Source organism: Chenopodium quinoa, unplaced genomic scaffold (assembly GCF_001683475.1).
Source record: "Chenopodium quinoa cultivar QQ74 unplaced genomic scaffold, ASM168347v1, whole genome shotgun sequence".
NCBI classification, from domain to species: domain Eukaryota; kingdom Viridiplantae; phylum Streptophyta; class Magnoliopsida; order Caryophyllales; family Amaranthaceae; genus Chenopodium; species Chenopodium quinoa.
The window spans coordinates 4,422,422-4,442,541 of NW_018742733.1; the positions used below are offsets into that span (position 1 = coordinate 4,422,422).

A 20,120-nucleotide genomic window follows, 5' to 3' on the forward strand; every position below is an offset into this window, starting at 1 on the left:
TTGAAACTTTTAAATTAAATTTTCTAAATTTATTTTCATATCATGTATTCAAATCTTAGAGACAATTTTCTTAAATGATATGGAAAAAAAAGGAAGATACTTTAGCTTAAATGTGAACAGCTAATTAGAATTAAAATCATTTCATATATTGTCTTATAAGAAAAAAAATCACTTTAGAATATCAAAGATATATGCATGTAATAACTATTCCATAATAAGTGTGAATATGGTTTAATAAGAAGAAATAAATCATTTGGATATCAAATGAGATCACTTAAGTATCAAAAGAGATGTGGATATGGAGTAATAATATAAGAAATAAATCATTTGGATTTCTAGAGTACTCCATATTTAGTGATATATGAAATAATAAGATAGGAAGAAATCGTTTAGATATCAAAATTGATATAATTACTCAATAGGTTTAGAATAATCCTCAACTATAAAAAATGTTAGTCATAAACCTTGATAATTCGTACCATCATATTTTGAAGCACTAGTTGATAAGTTGATCGATCTTTGAAAAAGGTTGTGATTTCAATATGGTTGGGTATACAAAGGCATCATTCACACCTTTTATTATAATGTTGTTGGTCCTTTTGTCATTCCGTATGTCATTATTATTACTTAATTGAATTAAGCTCATGTCATGCAACCATAGTTTGTTTATTCACTATTTTGCACAATTTTATTGTTTTTGTCGTTTTTTATTTGCAATAATTAGAAGTTATATTAATCTTTTTCTTACAAATTAAAAAAAAAAAAAAAAAAGGCTATTTTTTGTGTTAGAAGTTCGATGCGTGCAAGACTGCAAGTCCTTAAATGTGAAGAGCTAATTAGAATTAAAGTCATTGCATTTAGGCGATAATTGTGTCGGATGTTGTGTCACTGTGCAAAGTTTAAAGTTTTAGTAAAGATAATTTAATTTCAGTGAGGAAGTGACAAAAATATCAAGTTTTAGAAATAATGTTAATGTTTGATAATTGATACGAGTATATCTAAAGTATTAAGATGAATCAATTTAACAAGACATCATACAAAAATCTAGATTGTAAAAGATATATAGAGTAGGTTTTTTTTTTTTTTTTTTAACGATAAGATGGATATATAGAGTAGCTTTGAATATAATTGAAGTGAAAGCAAATTTTTATTTGGAATAATTAATCAAATTTGTAATTATTTATTACGGGGTACATTTTAATGCTAAATCTGATCATTCGCTTGTCTTGGAGTTGCTCTCATCATCTATGTTACGTTAGAATATTATAATGGTAAAATAAATTGTAAGTATTAAATGTCATTTGTCCAAATATCATGTAGAATTGTACGGAGTAGTTTATAAGTTACTTTTTATATCAAGAAAAATACATAATATTACGGAATAAATTATTTTTAATGTGTTGACAGGCATGGGTGCAATGAGTTCTAGAGTTGGTGAGGTTTATTCTCTTGATCTTGAAATACAAGTCGAAAGTTGCGATCCACCGGGCGGGGTGGACTGTGCACCTAAATGGTGTCAGTTTGATTGTGCTCAAAAAGGCAAACGTGTTTTCCGATGTACTCCGCCTCCCGTGAGTGTTTGTTGTTGTTCATGATTACCATTTACCAACATTTCTATTTCAATAAAATGATTGTGGATTTGAATTGATCCAAAAAAGTTCCTATTTCCATAACTTTTAAAGTGTACTACTTTAAATAAATAAATAAAAAGTGTAATCCTCATTATTTGAATACTCAACCTCTAATTCTTTTACTTGCATCCTTCCAATTCATAATCTCAGTAGTTACTTGCATCCTTCCAGCAGTCGAATCAGATTCATGTTGCAAGCAATTAGCATACCAAACTTGTAACACCCTCAAATTACTCTCCAATAATAATTATTATGAAACATGATTTAGAGAGTAATTTAGGGATATTATCGCCACGTAATTACGTAAAGCTTTTCAAAACAAATTATTGCAGCGGAAGAAATACATACTTAACTCTTATTTATTATATTATTAATAGTAGGAAAATTTGTCTAGGAGGGACTTATATGTTCACTATTTTGTCTGGAAGGACCTTATATATTCAAAGTGGTCTAAAAGAACCAGATAAATTTGTTTGGTTGTCTGAAGGACCATGACATCGGATTTTGGTTGTTGACTTAATATCTTCGGCGTTGACCAAGCACGTGACTTAAAAAACGAATCCCCAATCTTATTTTATTTTTTCACGTTTTCCCTCCAAGACTTCATTCTCTCTCTTCTAAACCCAAATTATCCCATTCCTCTAATATTCTCTGTCAAATTGGAGTCCAGAATTTATTGCTCTCATCTACCAAATTGAATTCGAGTCAGAAAGGAAGGGACTTAATTGCCCATATATGAATTTATCTTCTCTCTTATTTGTCATTTTCATTTCCTCTTTTGTACATCAACTTTATTTCTTTTTCTGGTCTTCAATAGCGAAAGGGAAAAGGGGGCAAAAACGTGGGAAGGAATTTATGTTTTCTGTCCAAAAAATATATAGAACTAGGTAAATAAACAATATTGAACTTGATATTCTACTTTACGAACGAATATTAGGGTTTTTTTTGCCGATTTTTGCGATGTTGTTGATTTTTGCTAACCAAAATTGACTGGTTTCATGCATTTATGTTGAACTTTGGGTTGGTAATTAGTTAATTGAAGTATGTTGCCTTCAATTTGTTCGGAATTTTTTTAAAGAGAAAGGATTATAGTTAGGTACCCTAAGTTGTTGAGGAGATAGAGAAATTGGGGAAAAAAATCTGGGCAAAATCCGTGAAAAGTAAGTGAAAACATGGAAAAAATTATAAGGGATGTTGAGAAACATGATTGAATTGAACTTCACATGTGGTAATTCAAGTCAATGAAGACTTTACTAAGTACAATAATTTGTATAAAGTACAATAATGTATATTATTGTATTCAATTATTTTGGCTATATAAATGAAAGTTCACGTATTGTGAACTTAAGTTGAAAAACAAGAAAAGAGTTTTCCTACCATTCTACTACTTACTTCCTATCTTCATCCCTTCACTGATAAATATCTTACCATCAGTAAAATATTTTTAACACGTTATCAGCACGGGTTTTCAGTCAGGTATATTTATACCTACTTCTAAAAATTTATAACAAATAATACTATCTACTTCTAAATATTTCGAGGAGTATGCTCTATAGTTGCCCATATTTGGGATCCTCTATACCAGAAACTCAAACATTTACTGTATTATATATACCTCAACAATAACGGTGAAAGTTCTCTCTTGTTTATTCATGTTGATATTTCTTTGTTTGATCCATGTTGATATTACATACTCATTTTACGTAAATGTTTATCTTAGTTATTATAATTGCTAAATAGTAGCTTTGCATGCATATTATTATTAACTAGATTAACAAAAAGATGCAGCCTTTTTATACTTATTATTTTTCTTACTTTTACATACTTTTTTGTGTTTCTTTCCGTTTTCGAACCCATGATCTTTTATAGATATTAGGGCTCTCGGACCACTATGGCTTGCATTCCCAGTGTGATAACCTTTTACAATTATAAATATATATATTTAGACCATAATTTTTGTCAGTATATTAGATTGTTATATGATATTTTTACAGTTGTACAGAACAGTAACGGATAAACCTACCTCTATAAAAGACGGATTTTTCCTCCAATTTCACCACAAATCCTTTATCTCTTCCCACTTTTTATCCAAAAATCACCTAAAAAAAATTCACCCCCTTCTTCTTCAATATGTTCCCCGACGACGGCAACCAAAACACCCACAACTTCACTTTTGAGGAAGATTTAATGAACATAAAACAATATTTCCTTCTAATTACGACGCTTGTAATTTTATTAGTAGCAATATTAGTTTTTGTCATTATGTATAAGTAAAACTCACTTATCTTGTCGTTTTAGTATATTAAAAGCTTGTTTTTGTTTTATTATGTTTGTTTGTTGTTATTAATCATCATTGTATAATATTACCGTTATCATTATAATTATTGTTACTACTGTCATTGTTGTCGTTTTGCTGTTTTTTTTGCAACTAACATGATTAATTTTTGTCTAATCATATAATTACTCACAATAATAAACCAAGGGGGAGAAAAGACTATATTATTTATGGTTTATTATTATATTAAATTTAATTATCACGTGTCTTATTAACTTAATTATAAATATGGAAGAACTAAACATGTGAGTTGTACATATAATTTGTTATTATAAACTAATTATCACGAAATTTGTTGTAGCTAAAATGGGAGACCTTATGAAAAGACAGTTCAGCATCTTAGATTTATCTGGAAAGAAATTCCTGGAATGGAAAGTGGACGCAATGATGAATTTGAAAGCTCAAGGCTTGGAGCACACTGTTAAAGAAAATAAAAGTCCCCCTGGTCAAACAACTTATACTACCACTTCTGCAATGACGGTTGAAAAACCCATTACCGAACAAGAAAAGGCAAAAGTCTTAGTGTTACTAAGGCATCATTTACATGAAGGCCTTAAAACTGAGTACATGATGGTTGAAGATCCCAAAGAATTATGGGACTGCCTTAATGAAAGATTTGGACACCACAAAAGGGTGCTCCTTCCTAAGGCATTATTTGACTGGACAAATTTACGGTTCCAGGATTTCAAATCTGTAATAGATTACAATTCAACCATACATGAGATAGTATCTATATTGAGATATTGTGATCATCCAGTCACCGATGAACAAATGATTGAAAAAACACTCACTACCTTTCATGCAAGCAACATACTGTTGCAAGAACAATATCGTGAAAGAGGTTTTAAGAAGTTTAATGAATTAATGAGTGTATTGCTTGTTGCGGAACAAAATAGCGATCTTTTGTTGAAAAATCATAATCTCAGAACAACTGGGTCTTTGGCCACTCATCATGAGGCAAATGCAACAAATTCCTATCCACCCGAGTCAAATGCTACAAGAAGAGGTGGACGTGGAAATTACAATGGCCGTGGAAGAGGCCGTGGAAATTATCGCGGACGCGGCCGTGGTCGTGGTAGAAATAATTTTCAAAGAAACAGTAATTTCAAAAATTTTGAAAAAACAGAAGGGACAGTTATCTGGAAGCCACAAACAAACTCCTTCGAAAGGAAAAGACACATGTTACAGATGTGGCATGACATGACATTGGGGACGTACTTGTCGAACGACCAAACATTTGGTAGACCTTTACCAGGCTTCTGTAAAAGGCAAAGAGAAAAATGCAGAAGCAAATTATGTTAATGAGGAAAATGCTCCTTGTCCCAGCCTTGATGTGTCTGATTATTTCATGGATAATGCTGAAATTGGAAATGATTTCATTCTTGGAGAAAACAACAATACTTAGGTTTCTCATCTACTAATGTAACATATGCTATGTTTTAATGTATTTTCTTAGTTCCCTGTATTTTAATGTACTTTTAATCTCTATCATCAATAAAAGTTTGTATGATATTATTCTAAACTAATCTCAAATTTATTTTATGAAGATATGGATCTACCTGAAGTTAGTTCTGAATATCAATGCCTTTTGGACAGTGGAACAACGCACACTATCTTAATAGATAGAAATTATTTTTCACAACTAAAGTTGTTTCAAGCAAATGTAAACACCATTTCCGGGTCAGCTAAATTAATTAAAGGATCTGGAAAGGCTTGTATAATGCTTCCAAATGGAACAAAATTAATAATCAATAATGCTTTATATTCGAGTAAATCTCGAAGAAATCTCATAAGCTTTAAAGATGTACGCCAAAATGGCTATCATCTAGAAACAATGACAACAAATCAAAAAGAGTATATATGCCTCACGGCAGAAAAACATGGCAAGAAACATATATATGAGAAATTGCCAGCATACTTTTCGGGGTTATATCGTATAAACATACGACCCGTGGAAATCAATATGGTATCTAACCAGAAGTTAGATGACAAACGTTTGACTATTTTATGGCATGATCGTTTGGGACATCCAGCAACTGGGATGATGCAAAGAATAATAGCACATTCAGTTGGACATTCAATAAGAAATGTCAAAATTCCCCGATCAGATGAATTAACATGCTCTGCATGCTCACTTGGCAAATTAATAATAAGGCCATCTATGAACAAAATTGCTACTGAATCTCCAAAATTCTTGGAAAGAATTCAGGGAGACATATGTGGGCCAATTAATCCAGCATGTGGACCATTTCGATATTTCATGGTTTTAATTGATGCCTCTACACGATGGTCACATGTTAGTCTACTTTCAAGTAGAAATGTTGCCTTTGCAAAATTACTTGTCCAAATCATCAAATTAAGAGCACAATTCCCAGATCATACAATAAAGAAAATAAGACTAGACAATGCTGGGGAATTTACATCCCAAACATTTAATGATTATTGTATGTCAATTGGAATTGATGTTGAACATCCAGTAGCTCATGTCCATACACAAAATGGTCTAGCTGAATCACTAATTAAGATATTACAATTGATTGCAAGACCATTATTAATGAGGTCAAGATTGCCATCATCTGCTTGGGGACATGCTATAATACATGCAGCAGCGCTAATTAGATTGAGACCTACAGCTTATCATAAATTCTCACCACTACAACTTGTTTGTGGTCGAGAACCAAGTATCTCACATCTAAAAATCTTTGGTTGTGCTGTATATGTTCCCATTGCTCCACCCCAACGAACAAAAATGGGTCCACAAAGAAGGTTGGGAATTTATGTCGGGTTTGAATCCCCCTCTATAATTAAATATCTTGAACCATTGATTGGTGACTTATTTACGGCTAGATTTGCGGACTGTCACTTTAATGAAACAGTATTCCCAGCCTTAGGGGGAGAGAAAGTGGACCTACGTAAGAAAGAAATTGAACTCATTTGGAATGCAACACAACTGTTGATGTTAGACCCACGAACAAATATGTGTGAACAAGAAGTTAAGAAAATTGTTCATTTACAAAGTGTTGCAAATCAATTGCCTGATACATTTGTAGACACAAAGAAGGTGACAAAATCACATATACCAGCAGAAAATGCCCCTGCACGTATTGAAATCCCAACTGGTAATAAGGCCATAAAAAATGAATCTCAGGCACGCAGAAAGCGTGGAAGACCACTTGGTTCAAAAGATTTTAAGCCAAGAAAATTGAAAAGATTGGATGGAATAGAAAAATGAGACTAATGATGTTCCCCCGTCAGAAGGTCAAGAAAAACCAAATGTGGATGAAAGTAAAGAAACTGATGATAATCCAAAAGGGGACGAACAAGAAGACAACCCTACGGGGAATGAACAAGATGTTCAAAACATCGATAACAATGAAATTTCAATGAATTACGTCTCTACAAAGACTCAGTGGAATAGGAAAGATGTTATCGTTAATGAAACATTTGCAAATTCCATCGCAATCGACATCGTGTCTGATGAAAATGATGTTGAACCAAGAACTGTAGAAGAATGTCGACGTAGGAGTGATTGGCCAAAGTGGAAGGAGGCAATGCTGGCTGAGTTAAAGTCACTTGAAAAACGAGAAGTTTTTGGGAAAATAACCCTTACACCAGCAGGTGTAAAACCCGTTGGATACAAATGGGTATTTGTGAGAAAACGTAATGAGAAAAATGAAATAGTTAGATACAAAGCAAGACTTGTAGCCCAAGGATTTTCTCAAATTCCAGGGATTGATTATGAAGAAACATATTCTCCAGTGGTTGATGCAACTACATTAAGATTTCTGGTAAGTTTGACAGTCACAAAAGGACTACAAATGCGATTAATGGATGTAGTGACTGCGTATTTGTATGGGTCACTCGATACGGACATTTACATGAAAGTCCCCGAAGGACGAAAACTACCAGAAAACCACAAGCCTAGACAACTGCTTTCCATAAAACTAAAAAGGTCACTTTATGGATTGAAACAATCTGGAAGGATGTGGTACAACCGTCTGAGTGAATACCTTATGAGAGAAGGATTCAAAAACAATCAAGTTAGTCCCTGTGTTTTCATAAAGCGATCACAATCAGGATTCGTTATCATTGCAGTTTATGTTGATGATTTAAATATCATCGGAACCCCAAATGAACTCGAGAAAACTGCAAAATACTTGATGAAAGAATTTGAGATGAAAGACCTTGGGAAAACTAAATTTTGCCTTGGACTACAAATTGAGCACTTGAGTCATGGCATTTTTGTCCATCAATCAAACTATACAGAAAGAGTTTTGAAACGTTTCTTCATGGACAAAGCAACCCCAACCAACTTCCCAATGGTTGTTCGTTCTTTGAATATGAAAAATGATCCATTTAGACCCCGAGAAGAAAATGAAGAGATTTTGGGTCCAGAAGTACCATACTTAAGTGCAATTGGAGCCTTAATGTACTTAGCTAACAATACTAGACCCGACATAGCTTTCTCTGTGAATTTGTTAGCCAGGCACAACAATGCACCAACATATAGGCATTGGAAGGGAGTTCGACACTTACTCCGGTACCTACGAGGGACACAAGACCTTGGTTTATATTACCAACCAAAACAAGATGCTGCTCTCATTGGGTATGCAGACGCTGGATACTTATCAAATCCTCAAAATGCCAAGTCACAAAATGGATATGTGTTCACTTATGGCGGCACTGCAATATCATGGAAATCAACAAAGCAGACATTGACCGCGACATCATCAAATCATGCAGAGTTGATAGCCCTCTATGAAGCAGGACGGGAATGTGTGTGGCTGAGGTCGATGACCAGTAATATCCAAAAGGAGTGTGGAATGAACACAATAACAGAAGACCCAACCATCATCTTTGAAGACAATACAACATGTATCGCTCAAGTAACTGAAGGATATATTAAGGGAGATAAAACGAAACATATTGCCCCAAAACTGTTCTTCACACATGATCTGCAAAAGGACAAGGAAATAAATATCCAGCAAATTCAGTCTTGTGAAAATCTTGCCGACCTTTTCACCAAATCACTTCCTTCGAAGAAATTTGAACAGTTAGTTCACAAAATCGGAATGCGACATCTTCGTGAACTATGCTGAGATCAGGGGGAGTATTATATGTACTGCACTCTTTTTCCCTTCGATCAGGTTTTTATCCCACCGGGTTTTTCCTGACAAGGTTTTTAACGAGGCAGTATACCAAAGCATATATTACTATATCGTTGTACTCTTTTTCCCTAGCTATGGTATTTACCCCATAAGGGTTTTACCTAGCAAGGTTTTTAATGAGGCAACTTGTACCCCATTCCATGTGAACGTTCAAAGGGGGAGTGTTGAGAAACATGATTGAATTGAACTTCACATGTGGTAATTAAAGTCAATGAAGACTTTACTAAGTACAATAATTTGTATAAAGTACAATAATGTATATTATTGTATTCAATTATTTTGGCTATATAAATGAAAGTTCACGTATTGTGAACTTAAGTTGAAAAACAAGAAAAGAGTTTTTCTACCATTCTACTACTTACTTCCTATCTTCATCCCTTCACTGATAAATATCTTACCATCAGTAAAATATTTTTAACAAGGGATTCGTTCTTTTAAATCACGTGATAGTCACGTGCCAAGTTAACGATATAGACAAAATAATGAACATATAAGTTCCTTCTAGACAAAATTTCCCTTAAAAAAAAGTAATTAACAAGCTAAAGACTTATATATATATATATATATATATATATATATATATATATATATATATATATATATAAGTAGTTAATTTATCTTCTCGCGTTGTTTCAATTCAAATCAAACAAGCCCGTCTCCTGGGCGATTTTTTCAAACCCACAAACCAAGGCCCCAAAATTTTGGGCCCAAAAAATGAAAAATTTACTGAGTAACCCTAAAAAAAGGAAAAATTAATGAGAATAATCCAATTTTACTCGATTCGCTCAAAATAATCCCAACTATTGAGTATCTTTAAATAATCCCAACTTTATACCTCGATGTCTTTAAATGGTCCCAACAAATTAAATCACCTAATATAGCCGGTTTGTAGCTGACGTGGCACCCAATGTTTATACTAAGTTGAATTTAGTTTAATTTCCCTTTAATTAAACACTAATTGGAAAAACCAACTCCCTAATAAAAAAAAAATAAAAATTTCACATTTGCTACCAGCAAAAGGACCCTACTTCACATTTATTACCGATCGAAGGGGGTTTTCGAGGGGAGAGAGGAGGTTGGGATCGGGTTTTAGAGTGGGTTGGGAACGCGACGCCGGGGGAGATTGAAGGATTTATGTCTTCGTTGTGTGCAATTAATAGATATATAAGTGGATCAAATTATAGAGATAATTAAGTTCGGACATTTGGGTCGTCGTTTTATCATAGCTAGAGGTACTAACGATCTTTGGACTAGTAAAATGGGCAAAACCCAGTTGGACGGATCATATAAGGTCATACAAAGGGGCTAGATCGAGCATTAGAGGACGAGGCCTATCATGGTCCTCATCACTCTAGGTGGCCGGCCATAGGGAGGAATAAAGAGGGCTTTTTTGGGCTTCGTGCCCTAGTCTAATTATAATTAGATTATAAATAGACTAGGTGCCTAGCTAGGGTTTGCATGTAAGCATTTCACTAATCAGTTTTATCAAAAACCTGAGTTAGCAAATACGAGACCTAGCCATCTCAAACTCCTATCTCTCCCATGGCTCTCTCCTCCTCCTCGGCTTCGGTGGTGGTTTGTGGTGGTGGTGGTTCGTGCAGTGATCGGTTGTCCATAAAGGTGGTGATCGCGGTTTTCCCCAATCACTCGACTAATCTAGGTGGTCGGCTCGTTTGAATCTCGTGGACTAAGGAGAGGAGCAACACTTGGGGCTCTATTTTCTTCATGATTTGCCTGTAGAATAGCTTTGTAGAATTCACGCATCAAAGGTATATTTTATGTGTCTTGTGTGTTATGCATGCGATTTTGGGATTAGGTGCTTCTATGAATATGATTCATGTTTTTCCGCATTATATTACCTTTAAACTCCTACACGAATAGGCTGGGTGGTCGGAGTCGCGGGCAGGGAGTGGGCTCAGGCGACGGTTAGCTGGACGGTAAGTGGTGGTTGCGATGGTTTGATGTTGAACAGTGGCGGTGGATTGGCAGCTGGTGGGTGAAAAGGAGTGTTGGGTGGGAAAGATGGTGGTTGGGTGGTGGTAACGGAAATATTAACGGTGTCCGTTAAGTGGTAGTGATTTTTAAAAAAACTCTGATTTAGGTGGTAGTGATTTTTAAAAAACTCTGATTTAGGTGGTAGCAATTTAAAATAAAAAACTAAAACAGTAGTAAATGTGAAGCAGGGTCCTTTTGATGGTAGCAAATGTGAAAATTTCCTAAAAAAAAAGGAAAAACGAACCCCCCTATTTGTTTTATTTTCTCTGTATTCTTCATCTCTCCATTCATTTCGCATTTTTGCTATGTTTTTTCTTTTATTATTATTATTATTATTATTATTATTATTATTATTATTATTATTATTATTATTATTATTATTATTATTATTATTATTATTATTATTATTATTATTATTATTATTATTTTATTTTCCACCAAATTTGCCATGACGATTTAGTTGGAATGGTAAAGAATAGTGTAAATATTATAATGAAGTTCTATGGTTGCCTTATATGGCGCTTTCTTCAGTATAGTTAAATTAAATTAATTACTAGTATGTGTTTGAGCGGAAAAAAAAATTTGAATTGGGTTGAAATTAGGGTTTATGATTGCGATTGATTTGGGGATTTTAATGTGCAGGAGACTAATTGCGAATTTTTTTTGACAGATTAATGTGAATAATCTAAATGTTACAAAAGGATGTATGTATTATGGTTGAAGCAACTTATGGCTGCCAATTTCATTTCTTGAGAAAATTGGTGAGGTAAGTTTCAGAGGAGCAATGAGGGTAGTTGGTAGGGAGAAAGAGATAGTTTGGTATCAATTAGTAGGGGAATAAAGTCCAATAGGCAACAGTCAACCAATAAAGACTTGACTTTTATTAGCCGGTTTTAAGGGTTTTTTTTTTTTGACATGAATAGTTTTAAGTATTGGGACCATTTAAAGTGATCAAGATATAAATTGGGAATATTTAAAAATAATTAATAATTGAGATTATTTTGAGCAAATTGAGTAAAGTTGAGATTATTCCCGTCAATTATTCAAAAAAAAAAAGGCTTTCATTTCCCTACTTAATTGTTTCCGGCTGTAGTGCTCACCATACCATTACCAACACACAACAATTCAACAAACTCTACAATTTACCATGGTTTTAAATGACTAATCTCTTTTTCCCCATAATTTTATTAATGCTCTTAAGGCCTGTTCACATTTACTGAGCTGAGCTGAACTGAACTGAATTGATTGGAGCTGAACTGAACAGAACTGAACAAAGCTGAAATGAATATTTTATGAGAGAAGGAAATTAGAAGCTGAACTGATTGGAGCTGAACTGAACTGAATTGAAGTGAAATTAAACTGAAGTGAACAGACCCTTAATTTCATTCTCATCTTCCCTTGATTTTTTTTTTCTCAACAAGCAACTATGGGGTCAAAACCATCCAATAACCAATATCATGTCTATTAAACTATTTATCTCAATGTCTCAAACAATCGACCTAAATAATGATGTTTATCAACCATTTTTTTTATTTTTTATTATTATTATTATTATTATTATTTATAGTAGAATTAAGCATCTCTATTCATACTATTTCTCACATTATATATTTCGAAATTTTGGGTAATGGAAGCAAAAGAATTCTTGCTGTTAACGACTTTCCTTTGTCAATTCAACTATTGTAATTATCATTCTATTTAAGAAATTTTTATAATAGGGGCCTAATTTTGTTCTTAGCACATGGTACAAGTAATATATTTTTTTTGAAACATGGTACAAGTAATTATAAATGTTTCGGGTGAAAACAATGGGACCTTGCCGAAGGTCCGCTGAAACGGAGAAGACTAGATTCGGTCCAAGTTATGTTGGGCCGAAGGTTTCCTGCACAATAAACACACGTAAACTAGCCTCGGGGGTGTTGCCGAGGAAGGCCCCTCCGATGCTAAAGTCAGTACAATGTGTAGAAAGAGAACACTATGCAAGAGAATTTGTTGCTTGAGGCTTTTCTTGAGTTATCATAATATATGAGAATATGTGAATGAATGTGAATATATGAATCAATGTGATATTGATGGCTTTTATACCTCTTCATACATGGAGAAGTTGGGCCTTAGCCCAATTGGCTTGCCTTGAGGGCTGATCTTTGACTTTAGCACAATTGGAGAGTTGAACCTTGACCTTGGGCTTTTAATTGGATCATTTAATGCCTAGGCCCAATTGGACTAAATTGGACCCAAACAACTTGCCCCCCAGACCCGATTTGGAAGGATGACGGGTCGGGTTTGATTTAATTCAGAAAAGGAGGGAAGTAAATGATTTAATTAATCCAAAAATTTGAATTTAAACCGTAATTAATGAGATAACAACGGTTAAGGCGGATGATTGTGGAAGTTGGACGGATAATGGGCAGTTTAATCGCAAGGTCGTGTGTTTAACGGTTACTTAGTGGGGTATTTAAGAGAAATTGAAACGCGGACTCCCCGTATTCCCATTTCTAGAGATATAATCAGAAGCGCGTCATCTCTCCTCACTTATTCACCAACACAAACCCAGAATTCTCGAGAGAACCCAAGAACCCGCATCAAAACTTCGCAAATTCCCCGAGCATTAAGCTTAGAAACTGAGACTTGCCACTACGAACTCGTAAATCGGCAACTTTCGCTTCAGATTAAGGTAAATTCCTTTGATTTCAGTTTATTTTTCTTCGAATTCGAACTCCTTCCCTTTTTTTTGACTTTTTTCTTCGAAATAATCAATGGCAAGAGGAGTTAGAGGTAGAGCCCGTGCTCCAATAAGAGCAAGGCCAATTCCCGATCCTAGGAACAGGATTGGGACCTGGAATGGACAAAGGCCAGAGTCTGACCCTGCTGAAGGGATTAGGGCGACTCCAATTTCCTCGGCTCCTCCTCAGAGAACGGAGGGGCCGAGCGCTTCTGGACGGGACGATGAAGTTCCCGCTGTCCTTTGGGATATCCTCCCCGGGTTTTCAGAGTGGGAGAATGCCGAAGTAGCTTCGGCCATGATAAAGAACCGCCCCTACTCATGGTGGGTGGAGAATGCCGAACAATATCGGTTTGCCGAGCAAATTGAGTTGCATTACGGCATTTTTGAAGCTGATGGGTATTGGTGCCGAATGCCCGTGGCATCCGATAGAATCCATCGTCCACCCCCGGGGTACGTGGGGGTGTACACAAGACAGCTTCAGTATGGGCTGAGGTTCCCTTTGGACGTATTCGTCCGAGACTTGCTGATCCATTACAATATCTCCTTATGTCAGCTAACTCCCACCAGCATCCGAAGGGTGATGACATACTTATGGGTCTGCAAGTTCTTCAAGTATGTGCCGAACCTGCACTGCTTCAAAAAGCTTCATCGGCTAGTGCCAAATATTCAAAGTGGGCACGGAAGCCATGGTTCTGGGTGGTACCGAATTGAGTCTCGGCCCCAGTACCTGACCATGTGGCCGAACGACTCTTCAGACAAGGACTGGAGAGGTCAATGGATTTGGGTTAGGGCACCCACGGATCCGGGCCACCCTTGCGTCTTCAGCGCTCCCCGGTACCTTGCTGAGCCTGATCCCGACATGGGAAGCCTAGGTCCCCCCGCAGATAACAGGCCGGATCCGAACCTTGATCAACAAAATATCTTCGGCAAGCTGCCGAACCGGGGGGGCAGCGGCCGAATGCAGCATATCCCAGAGACTTGGCTCCCCGATACGCATTATGTTTTCCAAGAGAACATGCTAGCAGCTGTTGGCCTCAGCCGAAAGTTTAAGGATGGTAAGCTTCTTCGGCTGGGGCCGAGGCTTTTTAATTATCTCTTTTTCTCCCCACTTCGCTTTTTTATGTTATGCCAACCTAACTGAACTGACCTTTCCCCTTTTCTTCTTCAGAGCGGGACGAGACCAACGTTGGCATTAACTACGCTCGTCTTGGCGTCAACCGAGAACGAGTTGTAACTGATCGGGCCCCGTCTATCACTGAACCGAGGCATAGAGAAGTTCATCTAGACTCTTCCCACTTCCAAATTGAGGCTGTTGCTCTGTATCAGAGGCAGAAGCCTTGGTGGAAGAAGAGAGACCCCTGGTTTCAGCTGTTGGACGAAGAAGCTGAAGCTGCCCGTACAGCCGAAGAGGTTGCACGGGTTCTCGAAGCTTGCGAAGGAGGAGAAGGGTCCTCCAGAGCTGCTGAAGAAGAAGCTGCGGCTAGGGCAGCTGAAGAAGACGAGGCTTTGCTGAAGACCTCGGTGAGCTTTCAGACTTAACTTTGTCTTTTTTTTTTTTTTTGTACTCACATTCTTCCTCCCCCTGTCTGTTACAGTCTGAAGAGAGTAACAGACACAGAGAAGGGAAAGCCCCTGTTCGTCCCGAAGACCAAATACAAGAAGAGTCTTCAGAATCAGACATGGACGAGCAGCCCCTTCAGAAAAGGCGCCGAAGAATGGCCATCATCGGCCCTCATGACTTTCAGCGGAGGCCGATGACCATCGACGTTGAAATAAGGGAACCTGAGGAAGGCAATGGATCGCCGAGGGTTCCCCGGCCACAACCTCAATCACCTCAAAAGACCCCTCCGCCACCTCCTGAGATGGAGGTGGATCAGAAAACTCCCGAGTCTAAGGGAGGGGTCCAAGAAGAAATTCAGGAGAGTGCTGCTGAGCACAAAAATAAGGATGCCGTGATGCCCAGTGCTGAGGGTTTCACGGCAGACATTGCAAGAGAGGTTGAGGCTTTCGTCCTCACCCCTGAAGAAGAAGAGGTCATAGTAATTGACTCTTCTGAGAAGGATGATGCTGAGCCATCCAAAGCTAAAGAAGCTCCATCGTCATCCTTTCCTTCCTTCCAGACTCTGCAATCTGGAGAAATGGGTTTCTCGGCCCCCCGAATTCCAATCCCAAATCACATCTGGGACCTCATATGGGGTCAGAACCGAGAAGGTGCTGCAGCCTACTTCGGCGATTTTTCTGGCATGTCCGATGTAGATAGGGCAAGAATCTGGTCGCTGAAGGCCACTGCTGGGATGGGCGAATCCAGCAGATCAGTTCCTGACCCAGCCAGGTCTAATCAACTGCTGATGATGCAGGTGATTTTCCTTGCATTTATTTCCTCTAAAATTCAGCTCTATTTTTATTATTTTTTTTTTAACTTGTGCTCCTGTTTTCAGTTCGTGCACAATCAGACTCTCACTGTAGAGCTGATAGATACCCTACAAGATAGGGTAGACGCTGCCGAGCACGACAAGAAGGTAGCTGAAGTGAAATTAAAGCTTGCTAAGCTGAAGCAAGCAGCAGCTGAAGAGAAGCAGCAGAAGGGTGAGGAGTACGAGAAAAAAGCTGCTGATGCCCTCAAAACCTTCTGCGACGCTATGGAGAAGGAAGTTTTTCCCCCACTGATGGAAGGGGAAAAATTCCTCCAGGAGCACATGGGAGTGGACGTCTCCAAATTCAAGGCTGCCGTTGAGAGCCGTATTCAGGAAGGGGCTGCTGCACAAGCTGAAGTGCAGCAACGGCTAGAAGCTCTTGAAGCCAGCAGAATGGCTGCTGAAGAGCTGCTCCAAGCCAAGGATGTCCAACTCTCAGAGGCTGCTGCTGCTGCTGAAGCTCAGAAAGCTAAGCTCCAAGAGGCTGAGGATCTGCTGATGGCCAAAAAGGAAGAAGTGGCCCAGGCTCAGACAGAGGCTTCCCAAGTTCAGCAGGAGCTGAATGAGCTGAAAGGTTCCTCCTCCAAGCTCGCCGATGAGCTGAAGAAATCCAAGGAAGACTTGGAGGAGACCCAGAAGAAGTTGGCTGATGCTGAGGCTCTACTTAAAGTCCGTGTCTATACCCAGGAAGAATATGAAATGGGTTTTAGAAACGGGTTCAGAGTATGCCGAAGAGTCTGCCTTCATGCTGAGCCGAAGCTGGACTTGTCCAAATGTGCTGAATGGGTCCAGAATCCCGAAGACCCTCATATGAAGTATGCAACTCCAGTCGAAGCTGAAATTCTTAAGGCTGAGGAAGCCGAAGAAGAAGCTGAGAGAATGGAGTTGGAGGCTGAACAGAGGGAAAGGGAGGCTCGGCGGAGTGCAAAGCTTGCTTCTTCTGCTGCTGGGGTTGAGGCCACCATGGGGCTCAACAATGCTGATCAGTCTGATCCTCGGGCTGAAGCATAGGAACTCGGGCAGTCGTCTTCAGAATCTTGCGGTTCATCATGCGCTTAACTTTAGACTTGCCGCTTTCTGAATTTTTTGCCTTGTTTTTTGCTTCAGCTTGCCTTGTCGTACAACAGTTTATTTTTCTGCTTATGTACGTATTTCGGCAGCTGTTATTTTCCGCTTGTGGGCGGCTGCCGATACAGTTTATTTGAACTTGTAGCTCAATTTCTGAGCATAAATTATTAATTTGATGCTCTTTTCTTCAGCTGCTTTGTTTTTGAATGCTTTACTGTTTCCTCAATTCTGCTGAACATAAACTTGCACTGATAGTGCTTCTTGCCCCCCCCCAGAAATTGAAGTATGGCTTCAGCTGAATAAAAATTTCTTCACTTCTTAAAAATGGGTATCCGAAACACAGGGCCAACTGAAGGCAATGTTTCGGATAATAGCTTTCTGGGATATAAGGCTCAGTTAAGGCAATATCCCAGAATTATCCATGGACTCATGTCTTTGGAGAACAAGTCTTACTGAAGTTGGACTTCAGCTGAAAGACCAGTGTTCTTTAAAAAGACGGATATCCGAAACACAGGGCCAACTGAAGGCAATGTTTCGGATAATGGCTTTCTGGGATACAAGGCTCAGTTAAGGCAATATCCCCGAAGTGTCCATGGACTCGTCTTTAGAGAACAAGTCTTACTGAAGTTGGACTTCAGCTGAAAGACCAGTGTTCTTTAAAAAGACGAGTTTTGTCAGCAATCTGAAACCTAGTTACCCGAAGGCGAAGGTTTCAGACGAGGCTGAATAAACAATTTTCAACTGTTGCTGTTATCCTTGATTTTCTGTCTATCTTTGAAAAATGGATACCCGAAACACAGGGCCAACTTAAGGCAATGTTTCGGATAATGGCTCTCTGGGATACAAGGCTCAGTTAAGGCAATATCCCAGAATTATCCATGGACTCATGTCTTTGGAGAACAAGTCTTACTGAAGTTTGACTTCAGCTGAAAGACCAGTGTTCTTTAAAAAGACGAGTTTTGTCAGCAATCTGAAACCCAGTTACCCGAAGGCGAAGGTTTCAGACGAGGCTGAATAAAAAACCCTTAAAGAGTAGATAGAACGAAGAAAACTTTGAAAGGATAAAAAGTTGTAAACATTTATATAAATGGCGGCTCCAAAGCCTTTCATTAGTTCAAAATGTACTTACAAAGATTGTTCTGCCCCGAAGGGTTTACACATGATATTTTTTCAGTACATCAGCGTTCCAGTGATTTTTCAACTCAGTTCCATCCAACTGCCGAAGTCGATATGTCCCTGGCTGAAGCTCATCATAGATTTCATAAGGTCCTTCCCATGCAGCTGAGAGTTTCCCATGGATTCGGCCTTTCTGAACTGCAGCAGCATTCCGAAGGACAAGGTCTCCAATTTTGAGAGGCCTTGCATGGACCCTTCGGTTATAGAATTTGCTGATTCTCTGCTTATAAGCGGCCATTCTGTCTCAGGCTGAGTCTCTTACTTCGTCAAGGAAATCGAGAGATTCCCTCATCAGTCGCTCATTCTCAGCCGAGAAGTGGTGCACTCGTAGGCTCTCAGAGCCAATTTCCACCGGAAGGACGGCTTCGGCACCATACACCAATTCAAAAGGTGAATAGCCCGTTGCCTCTTTTTCAGTTGTCCAAAGGGACCAAAGGGTTCCTGGGAGCTCCTCCATCCACTTGGACTTTTGATCTTCCACCCTCTTCTTGAGGGCATTTAAGATCTGTTTATTTGCAGCTTCGGCTTGTCCGTTACTTTGCGGGTGGCATACCGCTGAATATGCCAGTTTGATGCCGAACTGATCTGTATACCGCTTCAGCGGTAAGTTATCAAATTGCCTCCTATGATCGAAGACAAATACTCTCGGGATGCCAAAGCGAGTGATGATATTCTGCCAGATAAATTTTCTGACAGTTTGCTCTGTAATGTTCGAGGCTGCTTCGGCCTCGATCCATTTACTGAAGTAGTCGACACCAACTATCAACCATTTTTTCTGGTACACAGCCTCTGGAAATGGTCCCAGTATATCCAGTCCCCATTGGGCAAACGGGAGTGGATTAAGGATCGGCTGAAGATCCCTTGCTGGCTGATGGATAACTGGAGCGTACTTTTGACATTTTTCGCATTTCCGAACCAGCTCCTTAGCATCTGCGATCATGGTGGGCCAGTAATATCCAGCCCTCAATGCCTTGTGGGCTAAGGTCCTTCCCCCAATGTGGTTCCCACAGATGCCGAGATGAATCTCCCGTAGGATATAATCTGCATCTGTTGGTCCCACGCATTTCAGCAATGGGGCTGAGAAGGACTTTTTCAGAAGTTCCCCCCTGAAGACAATGAACCCAGAGCTGGTTCTCTTTACCTTGGAGGCCAAAGCTTTATCTTCGGGAGTTTCTCCCCGAAGCTTGAAAGCTAGGATGGGGTCCATCCAACTAGGCTCTGGGTCAGCGCAGCACACTTCAGGTGCTTCGTCGACACTTCTCTCTCGACGCACTTCTACATATACAGATCTGTTCAGCTCGGTAAGAGATGAACTTACAAGTTTGGAGAGTGCATCGGCTTGAGTATTCTGACCCCTTGGGATCAGCTGAACCTCAAAAGTTTTCAGCTCTGCAATGACTGACTTAATCTTGGCAAGATAAGCTATCATGGAGGGATCTTTGGCCTCGTAGCTGCCGCTGATCTGATATGCAACTAGCTGAGAGTCTGTTTTCAGGCAGACATGATCGGCTTCCAGGGAGATGCACAATTCTAGGCCGGCGATTGCTGCCTCATATTCGGCTTCATTGTTCGAGGCCTTAAAAAGAAAATTTTAGTGCATACTCAAAG

The 20,120-nt window shown here is 38.5% G+C and overlaps 1 protein-coding gene across 1 annotated transcript; it reads left to right on the forward strand.

Annotated features, from left to right (window-relative positions):
- Positions 1-4,272: 4,272 nt before the first annotated feature.
- LOC110723669 lies at positions 4,273-5,371 on the forward strand. Its single transcript, XM_021903012.1, has 2 exons — positions 4,273-5,065; positions 5,211-5,371. Exons 1-2 carry the CDS (start codon positions 4,273-4,275, stop codon positions 5,369-5,371), a joined length of 954 nt encoding a protein of 317 aa, XP_021758704.1.
- The last annotated feature ends 14,749 nt before the right edge of the window (positions 5,372-20,120 follow it).

Excerpts from the sequence above, each read along its gene's own strand:
- LOC110723669 (XM_021903012.1), top strand. The coding sequence starts at position 4,273 with ATGGGAGACCTTATGAAAAGACAGTTCAGCATCTTAGATTTATCTGGA. Across the intron at positions 5,066-5,210 it reads AAATAATTTTCAAAGAAACA|ACCTTTACCAGGCTTCTGTA; the intron begins GTAATTTCAAAA and ends AACATTTGGTAG.